This window comes from Diplotaxodon limnothrissa, linkage group LG16 (assembly GCF_057381915.1).
Source record: "Diplotaxodon limnothrissa isolate DT_005_m linkage group LG16, D_limnothrissa_male_GT1.1, whole genome shotgun sequence".
NCBI lineage: Eukaryota > Metazoa > Chordata > Actinopteri > Cichliformes > Cichlidae > Diplotaxodon > Diplotaxodon limnothrissa.
In genome coordinates, this window is record NC_140611.1 from 16,769,656 (window position 1) to 16,780,138 (window position 10,483).

Here is a 10,483-nt window from a genome sequence, read left to right on the forward strand (position 1 = left end):
GCCAGGCCTCTTTGTCCAGCATCAGTGTCTGACCGGTGACTGACCAATTATGCTTCTAAAAGAATGATAATAAATTCCCATAAACATGCCTAAAACTTGTGGAAAGCCTTCCCAGAAGAGTTGAAGCTGTTATAGCTACAAAGGATTGGCCGACATCATATCAAACCTTATGGATTAAGAATGTTACTCAAGATGTTACTCAAGTTCTATGGCTGTGAAAGATGGCTGAATACTTCATAATCTAGCATTATTATCACTCAGTGTTTGGGAGTAACGGAATACATGTACCGCCGTTAAGTATTTAAAATACAAAATATGAGTAACTGTATTCCGTTACAGTTACCGTTTAAAAAGGTGGTATTCAGAATACAGTTACTTTGTTGAAATAAATGGATTACACTGCGGTACTTTCCTGTTTCATTTTGTCGCGGGTCAGGACTGTTTGGGTTTTGTTTGACAGCTACGTTCTGTTGTTCCAGGCGGCAGCGTTACGGTTGCCATGGTTACAGGGCGACGCTCGCTCTCTCTCTGCGACTGTGTGTTTCCTAGGTGAGAGAGCGCCTTTTCGTTGTTGTTGTTGTTGTGCTAAGCTAACAGGCAGAATGCTACAAGCATAGCTCTAAAGAATGTAGCATCATGGGCAGTGTAGTCCGCAGAGAGAATGGACTGCCATACACGTTATGGGTCTGTGAGCGCGAGGAGGGAGAAAAAGGGGAGTGGAAAGGTACGAGTTGTCATCGAGGAAAAACGGGAGCTGGAAGCATGTAAATATAATAATAACCACTTCAGCCAAGCTATTAAGACTCGACTGTACACCGTGTTCGTGTTTTCCTCCGAAAACAATAAGTTCCGTTGGAGCAGTCTTTCAACGCCTCTCTCTGTCTCTCGCAAGAAAAGTTGACCCACACAACAAAGTAAAGCTAGCTTTCGGCTACGAGCCGACAGAGACCCCGCCGTATTAGTCAGAGGTCCCTTTACTACAGCTCGGAGTCGCGGACCTTCAGTAATAGTAATAAATCACACGGCAATAGTACATTCACGTTGTTGTAAAAAGCATGATAATATATTAAGTAATCCAAAGTATTCAGAATACATTACTGTCATTGAGTAACGTAACGGAATACGTTACAGAATACATTTTGGGGCATGTATTCTGTATTCTGTAATGGAATACATTTTAAAAGTAACCTTCCCAACACTGTTATCACTTTCACCTTGAAGGAGAGGTCAGAGGTCAAATTTGACATCTTTATATGGTACTTTCTATATGTTAACAATACACACCACACTTATAAGAATCATAGTTTCTAAGTTCTAAGGCTTTTTGTCAATTTTGATCAATAAATCATTAAGTTTATCTTGAAGACCTTGGTGGATTTAAGCCAAACTTGAATGGATTTTTAACATGACCTCACTCTATACCTTTTTTCAAGCTACTTAGATTACTGTGACCTGGATGACTGAGAACCTGCACAGACATATTTACAGACAGAAAGACATACATGCATTCACTTTTGTTTTTTGCTTTTTTGTTTTTTTCACTCATCAGTTTCAATTATAAAGGTTTTACAGTCATGTGTCATGAGGGAAATGGCAACTCCAGCTGTCAGGTGGCTGCTGACACTGCTAGCTGTAGCTACACAGTTAAAATTAGTCATAATTTATTAGAATTAGCGGGGATTTCCCTCCATCAACGCCACTGGACTATTCTTCATCGTCTTGATGTTTTCACTTTAAAATACAAAACAGTCCAAAATGTTGGGGCACCTAATTTCCATCAGTGAAGTAGTATGAGCACACTGCGTCTTTTGTTTGCAGTGAAGCTCGTGTTGCACCTTCCTTTGCCAACACAGATTCACATTGCCACATGTAACCGCTATAACTATTCTCAGAATTTAACACCTTGTATTTCAGTTTAGAGTGTTTATATGTTTTTAATCTTTCAGGCGGGTTGGTGGTTTTGATTTGTACATGCACATATATATATATATGGAGACACAACTGCCTTCAGACTGTTAGTGTTTCATTCACACATCAAGCAATACTTTAGCTTCCTGCTATATCTTCCATCAGTACCATCTCAGGCCTTCTGCATTTACCTCAGCTACATAAGAGTATGAACTTGAAAAACCTCAGAGACGGGAACGTAATAAAACCTCACACTCTATCACTTCATCTAACCTTTCTCAAAACGGCGCTGCACCCACTGCCAGCAGCAGTGAAAGTGACTCCTATGTTAACTGCAGTCAATTCAAATCATATCACAACTCCTTCTGTGGTATGCATGTAAGTCTTGCTTTTGAATATATTCAGACTCTACAAGAAGAAGTAATCAGTTCTAGTCAACCTACACGGTCCTTTTTTTCAATCCTGCTCCCAAATGAGGTGCATACTCTTCGACACAAGACAGAATAAGACAAGATAGGATATATTGTATCTTCTCCTTATGCCCAGATCACGTCATATCTTTCTCTTTCTAAATTGTAAGACGATTTGTATTTATGTACTGTAGTACCCTTTCTACTCTATTTGAGCACTTGTAATGCTTTCTACTACAAATCCCATTCTCCCAATCACACACATTCATATCGTTTTTTGTTTAACACTCACACACACACAAACTCACAGGGACAAACCCTCACTCGCTGCTGACGGATGCCTCAGGGCCAAGTCAGGGTTCAGCATCTTGCCCAAGGGTACTTCGACATGCTGACTAGTGAATTGGTAGACAACCTCTTTGTTTCCAAATCTCATAATCTTTTAGTTACTCCACTGTGCAACTAACAAAAACTCAAATTAATTTAAATTAATTTGATTTCCCCCTTAGTTTGCATCACAAACCCTCCCCTCAAACAAGATTTCTGCCACCACAAACAGTGCAAACCTGTGATGGTTTATATATATTTTGTCTGCATAAAGGAAAAAAACAAAAACAAAATTGAAGTCACACATCACAGTCCAAGTGGCTTCTTGTTGTCACACTTTAAGTGTTAATACCCAATAACGATAAACTTTTAGAAATAACATATGAATGTTACTGTTATGTTCTCAGCATGTATGTAAATTTATGCCACATATATGTATGTATATGCATGTAAATACATAATGACTACCTGCCTCACAGCTTGTGATTTAAAGTAGCATTGTCATCCCAATTAAAAAGTAAAAATACTAAAAAAACTGAAATGGCAAATAGGATGACAATTGATACAAGTACAATATATCTTAAATGAGGGTATTTTAATGCATTGCATGTCCTGGGGGACAGGATGTTAACATGCAACTACTGTTGTTGTTCATGTGTGACATTTACCCAAATGTAATGTGTGATGTCAGAAAGGAGAGGTGGGATTTGAACACTTCACATAAACTTTGCAAAGATATTTCAAGCCTTGCTGCTTCTTTTACAACCATAACTAGCAGACTCTGCAGCATTTACAGTTAAAAAATACTTGGTTACTCTGTTTCTAACTGTAAGTATTCCTTATTATAGTTTTCTTTGTCTATATAGCAGCACAGTGGTCTGTTGCTCCTGTATTTACATGCATTTTCCTGCCTGTGTTGATTTATTATGACATTCTTTCTTATTTTCATAAAGTGACAGGCAAGATGGCTGGTGGAAACATGACCCTGGACTCTGTTGCAGTTCCATCAAACCAGAGCAGCTGTGATGTGTTTGTATACCAAAGAGCCGCAGTGGTCCTTTTCCCCATTTTCTACTCTGTGGTATTCATCATCAGCACATGCGGCAACAGTTTGGTTCTCCGTGTCATCTGCCAGAGAAAACAGAAGTTCAACTCCACCTCCATTTATCTGGTCAACCTTGCTTTATCTGATGCTCTGTTCACACTGGCACTTCCTGGGAGAATTACCTACTACATCCGTCACTTTGACTGGCCTTTTGGTGACCTTCTCTGCAAAGTGACCACACTTCTTTTCTTTACAAACACATATGCAGGTAATATGAGAAATTTTGTCATTGTACTTTTGGAGCTTGTCTTTGTCTATGTCTGTACAGGTGCTGCCAGATCTTTATACTAGTTTTAGTTCACTTTTTTCTATTTAGAAAGACACATGCAAAACATGTCAGTAATTACAGACATGACCAGTACATCATATCTGTCACATATGACATATATATCTACTAACACTCAAAAAGCATTGCATTTAAACTTTTGAAATACATGAAACATTTCCAAATGTTCAACAACAAAACAAAATGCTCAGATTGCAACTGGGATGGTGAACGCAATAAGCAGAAGCTGTGTGTCACTTCCATTACATTCTCACCAGGTATCGGCTTCATGACCTGCATCAGCTTGGACAGATACCTGGCCATGGTGCATCCACACCGGCTGCAGTGTTTAAGGAGTGTAAAGGTTGTTCGAAGGGTGTGCTGCCTGGTCTGGGCTCTAGTTTTTCTGGAGGTAGCGCCTCTGCTGTTCCGCAGCATGCTGCATGAGCATCAGGGAAGACGAACCTGCATGGAGTACTTCAACTTCGAGGGCTCCCGCTTCACTCCGTATCTTCTGATTCTGGCCTGCGTTGTGTCCTTCTGCTGCCCGCTTACCATTATCATGTGCTGCTACGCCAAGATCAACATTAAACTGCGAGATGCAGCTAAAAAGAACTCTGTAACTGGTCGCTCAAGGAGGAATCACAGGGCCAACACTATTATTCTGCTCATCCTCCTCACCTTCATCGTATGTTTTAGCCCTTATCACGTCAATGTCATCCAGTTTATGGCCAGAAAAATACACCACCAGCCAACCTGTGAAGAACTGAGAGCCTTTAAAGTGTCTTTACAGGTGAGAACTGCTGTGTTTTCTTTTTTCAATTGATTTTAAAATGTCCCCGTCATTTCTCTTTCTTTTTTTCCTTTTCATAATTTACCCTTACCTTCTAGATTACCGTTTCGTTAATGAACTTCAACTGCTGCTTGGATCCAGTCATCTACTTTTTTGCCATTAAGACATACAAGAAGAGAGTGATGAGCCTGTTTAAAGACTATCTCTATACTTCCGGCGCCTCCTCCAAAATGACAGCTGAGAACAGCAGCAGCAACACCTGAGAAACCACAGCTGATTCTGCAAGATGCACATATAGAACATATGCCACAGACCTATTTTCCCATGCTAAACTAAAAAAGAAAGAAAAAGAAAAGGGCTTTATTTTACGTAGTCTCTTCTGCTGATGTGTTTTTTTAAATCCCTTCCATCTAAAATATATATCAATTGTGTATGGACACATGCAGTGTATGTGCCTTAATTTAGCTGTAAAAAAATGAACTAAATCCTTGTTCTGCTGTTAGTGTTGCACCCAGTATTTGTTTGTACTGTATGTATTGCCAAGTGGTTTTGTTGTTGTTGTTTTTGTTCATATGATGGCCTTTTCTTTTTTTCTTTATGTGTTTTCTTTATTATTATTTTTTAGTTTAGTTTTTTAATTTGTTTGATTTTGTTTTTTGGTTACAATGTGTATTCAGTCTAGTATCAACAGCGTCATACAGTAATCGTAAAAGGAAGTTACTCTAATCCATGTTTTCGTGGTAAAAGGGATTTTGTATAGTTATGTATTTGTACATTGTTAAGAAAATGTTCCAACCTATGTGTTTGTTTCCAAACTCTTTCTGAAAATACTGTGGCCATTAACGCAACACGGAAGCAGCTTGTACTTCCTTTTTTTGTTAGAGAAGCACATACCCAGCCAAGTCTTGGGTGAAATTTTTCACTGTAAGAGGAACCATTTGAGCAAATTTGTAAAGCATACGCTCCTGCTATCAAAGATTTTATTCATATGATCCCAGCAGTATTACGTATTTCACAAAATGGAAGAACTGCGGGTAGGACAAAATGAGAACATGTCACACTTCTCTCTTTCATACCCACATCTGAGTTTTGTGTGGGAGTACGCAGATGAAAATCACCACTTCCTCACCCACCTTTCCTGCTCCCCTATCATAGGCCTCATTCCTGCTGGGCTCCACATCTTGTGGTGAGGGTACACTGTGTATTTTATGTGTGTATGTGTGTGTGTTTGTGTGTGCGCTCCTTGCAAATTTACGCAGGTGCACATTGTCTGTTTATAGCACAAAGTGTCATATTTAAATTTAACCTTTCGCATTTCCTGAGTTTTTCTGGAGATGTTGCCCTTTAGTTTTACATCGAAAACAATGTGCATAAACTATTCTATAAAGAAACATTAAACTGCTTTGAATGATTACTAATTTTTTTTTGTTGTTTTTTTTATTGCTGGGGAATTTATTCACTTGTCAAGACACGGGCTACACAAACAAGGAAACAATTTTTTTCCACTTCTAGTCTTCTGAGGTTCTGAGGAAGACAGTGAAATGAAAAAAAATGAAAGATGATTAAAACAGAAAGCAACATCATTGTCAGATCAGAATAGTAAAGGTTAATGAGTTCTACTAAGTAAATCCGAATTACCTTGAATGATTTTACATATTTTATTAAGGTAAATTAAGAAACATTTTATGTGTTCATATATGGGACACAAGCATTTGACGTATATGATGAAAATGTATAAATAAAGACAATAATACTAACAACATTAAGCAGCATTAATGGAAATGGCTTCATTTGTTTGAGATCTGCTCAGTAATTCACTGTATATTGTATGAACCTGATTAAGTCTAAGTGATCCTTAAATTAGGAGAAAAATGATCATTTACAGTTTTTTCTGATTGCTTAAGCACATTTTTTGTAACTATTGGCTAATTTTGCAAAACTCTTCACACAAATAAGAAAACCTGTCACCCAATAATCAAAACATTGTAGTTCTCTTGAAAAAGCAAACACAGCTAGATTAACTCTTCACACCTTCGTAAAAATGGTGTTTCCGTATCAAACAGTACACACAAGCCATCATCTACTAAGCACACAATGCGCCAACTGCACACTGATGGTATGAATACAAAACACATCTGGCTTTTGCTTTCTCTGTGCACAAGGTAGGCTATGTCAGTTTGAGCTCATACTTCTGTCATAGATCCATAAGCATAGAGGGATCCAAACTTCAAGTACTGGTGTTTGTTCAAACACATCAAAACAAACACAAGTGTTTATTTCCAAGTATAGGATTATTTGCAATCGCCATAATGACTATATGGGTTACTTGGTCTGCAGTGAACATGCTTCCTCTGCCCCCAGCATCTGGTCATCTAGCAATTCTGTAAAGTAACAATTTCAGTATTTTTACATCAATGGTATTGGTGTGTTTCTCATTGGCATATGGCAGTGCTACAAATCTTTGTGCGAAGTGACTGTACTAACCGATTCTCATTTCAAGATGTCCTTATGGTACTTGCTACAGTGTAGCGGCTCGAGTTAGGCTGGACCCGTTGGCCAGCTACCCTCAGGGTCATTCCACGGTTGATTACATGGTCCACTATTGTAGCTCTGATGTCATCAGCAATTCTATTTCTTACTCTTCCTACCCTTCCTCTCCCCCCTCCTCGTCTTCCTCTTGCTCCTCCTTGTCCTTGTCGTCCTCTTCGTCCTACTTCTTCACCTCCACGTCCTCTTCTTCGGCCTCCTCTACTTCTCACTCTTTCTGCTCCCTCCATTGTACTCCGCACACACAGCTTACCTGTATTATAGTGCTTAGGCTGATTGCAAAGTGAACTAATTATCTAAAAAAGTTTTCACATGTGAAAGTGTGCCAGACAGTTGGCAAATTAGTGTTAATGATAGCCATACATGTGTATACTTTTGCTAGGAGTGTGTTGGAAATTTGGTAATTGAGTGTTGTGCAGTGAATTGTGCCTACAGTTTTGCAAAGTGTGTGTTACAAAATTGCAAACTGAGTGCAAAGCAGTTTTTGAGCTTTTAGTTTTGCAAACTCAGTGAGTGGTTTTGCTATAAGTCTGAATAGTTTTAGAGATTGTGCTACAGGAATCACAGTTAGGGTTTAAGCATTCAGAAAAAACTGTAACAGATCAAACAAAGAGGTTGTTAGAAACAGCATTTTAGCTCATCAGACATGGTAACCACAAAGGCAAACGAAACACTTCCTAGTGTGAGAAAATTAAGCAATAAATTGTTTATCACATCTGGCAAGAACCCGCAAGTTTGATATTCTATGTAGATCTTTAGATAGAGTACCAAACTCTGGTGCAACACAAGAAGTTCTCGTGTGTGTGTGTGTGTGTGTGTGTGTGTGTGTGTGTGTGTGTGTGTGTGTGTGTGTGTGTGTGTGAGAGAGAGAAAGAGTGAGTGTGTGTTTGTGTTTTGTTTGTTTGTTTGTTTGTTTGTTTGTGCATGGGCAGCACAGAATTAATGAGGTTAGCAGGAAATTGTTGCTGCTATTTTAGCTGCAACAAAGACAAGCTTGTTATGTTAATAAGTATATTCTATATTAGATGCTCGGATGTGAGAATGCAATGGGCTGGTAATTAACTTTTTACCCTGTTCAAGCTGGGATAAGGTAGTTATGAAAGTGGATGGATGGATTAATTTGGGATTAATTTAGTTTGGGTACAGGGTGAGCAATCTGAGCAGTGAAGCCCACACTTTTCTTTACCCCAACCACCACTGAGACATTCTCAAGAGACATAATCTCTCCAGCGAGTCCTGGGTCTGCCCCTGGGCCTCCTCCCAGTTGGACATGCCCAGAATACTTCACAGAAGAGGTTTCCAGGAGGCATCCTTGTCCGATACCTGGACCATCTCAACTTTCTATGTGAAGAAACAACGGCTCTACTTTGAGTCCCTCTTGCATGACTGAGCTCTTCACCCTATCTCTAAGAGCCACTCTTTGAAGGAAAATAATTCTGCTGCTTGTATCTGTGATAGAAAAGAAAGTGATTAGATTTCTTTAACGTTTTTTTTTTTTAAGGTTTCAGCTCTCATCTGAGAAGCTTCTTCAGGTAAAAAGCAAATGGTAAAGAGTCCCAGGTATTTAATCCCTAGTGGGAGTTGTTAAGAGTGTCGTTGACCCACTATTGATCATGTGCCTCATCACATGCTCCAAGGTGTGAAAAAGGTTTTGGGCGAAACCATTGTGAGACTTTGCCTCGCCCCATTATGTGACCCATTGAGATCATCTGATGCAAGATGTGAGTGGGGTTGAGGCACCTCGGATGGGATCTCAAAACTGCATTGTAGGTGCCAGAGAGTTGGTGTCATAAGACACCCCCTCTGTTCAAAGATGCTTGTTCACAGTGGGCATAGATGGTCTCTTTCACTCCTCTTTCCAGCCATCTGTCTTCTCTATAGTGTATAAAAGCCTATTTCTTCTTAAAAGGTGCACAATTGCAGAGGTGGGAAGCAATGAAGCAAAAAATCCTGTGTTACTGTACTTAAGTAGAATTTTCCATTATCTTTACTTTCCTTGAGTATTTAGTTTTCTGGAAACTTTTTACTTTTACTTTTTACATTTATTTTCTTACAAATATCTCTACTTCCTACTGCTTACATTTTCAAAACAGGGTAGTTACTTTTGGTTTAAGACATTTGAGGAGTTATTATTTCACGCTACTGTATACCTTCAATCCTGAATGTTTTTGATTCAATCACCACGGCTTATCATGAAAAAGGCAAATGAAAAAGACAAAATCATGTAATTTATGCATGATTTACTGCGCAATATTCAGGTGTTCTTACTTCAGCATCTAGCTACCCCTACAGAGAGAAATGAGCACAAAGAGTGACATTTTGTTTTTGTTTAAAAGTGGTAGGTAATTTCAAATGTAGCGTTTCTATCAGCTCAACAAACATCAGCAAACACACAAACTGTTTCTGTGAAGCTTAGGGCACACTCTGTATGCTAGTTAAAGGTACAATTGCGATATTTCCCAACAGGAGAAAAGAATGAGAGCTCACGTCACTCAAAGATGGAGCAAGATGTATGAAAGACAGGAAAGGAGAGGAAGACAGAGTTCTATTTAAAGGTAAGAACAGCTAGTTATGGAGCAAGAGACATTGGAAAAGAGAAAAAAAAGTACTTTTGTGAAATCTGAAATGCAATTTTTTATTTTTTATTTTAAATTGAGATCCCAAGGGAGACTCCCCCCCCCCCCGGTATTTATTGAACTTCCATTGGTACCTGTGAAGCTGTACAAAACCGTGCAGCTAGATGTTACAGTTTTTCTCGATTGCTTAAACAAATTTTTTGAAACTATGCCTCGTATTCTCAAAACACAAATCCATAACATCTCACCCAATTTCCCAAACATCGTATTTTGAGGTCAAAATGAAGCTCTACACCCAAAACCATACCCTATGGTTTTGGTTCTGCCTGGGAGGCTATGAAGGCAGAAAGATGTTAGAAAACCTCATGAACCAGAGCAGCGCGATGGAAGCTAACATTATCCCAAACAACAACGTAGTGAGGGTGCTCTGGCTGTGCTGGTTCCCTGTAGTCCAACTGGAACATATTTTGTCTTAGACCATCAAGAAAAGTAAGGAGAAGCATGGTGTTATAGGGTCCTAGAATGGCATGGCGGTGGAGTATCCCTCCATGG

At 39.1% G+C, this 10,483-nt stretch overlaps 1 protein-coding gene across 1 annotated transcript; it reads left to right on the plus strand.

Annotated features, from left to right (window-relative positions):
• The first annotated feature begins 389 nt into the window (after window positions 1-389).
• LOC146615936 (G protein-coupled receptor 183) lies at window positions 390-5,071 on the plus strand. The gene is made up of 4 exons (XM_085374938.1): window positions 390-549; window positions 3,599-3,958; window positions 4,294-4,808; window positions 4,907-5,071. The coding sequence occupies exons 1-4, from the start codon at window positions 390-392 to the stop codon at window positions 5,069-5,071; spliced, it is 1,200 nt and encodes a 399-aa protein (XP_085231064.1).
• The last annotated feature ends 5,412 nt before the right edge of the window (window positions 5,072-10,483 follow it).

What these genes read in the sequence shown, in the direction of transcription:
- LOC146615936 (XM_085374938.1), top strand. Translation starts at nt 390, where the DNA reads ATGGATTACACTGCGGTACTTTCCTGTTTCATTTTGTCGCGGGTCAGG. An exon ending in TGCGACTGTGTGTTTCCTAG is followed by an intron (nt 550 to 3,598) that starts GTGAGAGAGCGC and finishes ATTTTCATAAAG; the next exon opens with TGACAGGCAAGATGGCTGGT. An exon ending in CTTTACAAACACATATGCAG is followed by an intron (nt 3,959 to 4,293) that starts GTAATATGAGAA and finishes CATTCTCACCAG; the next exon opens with GTATCGGCTTCATGACCTGC.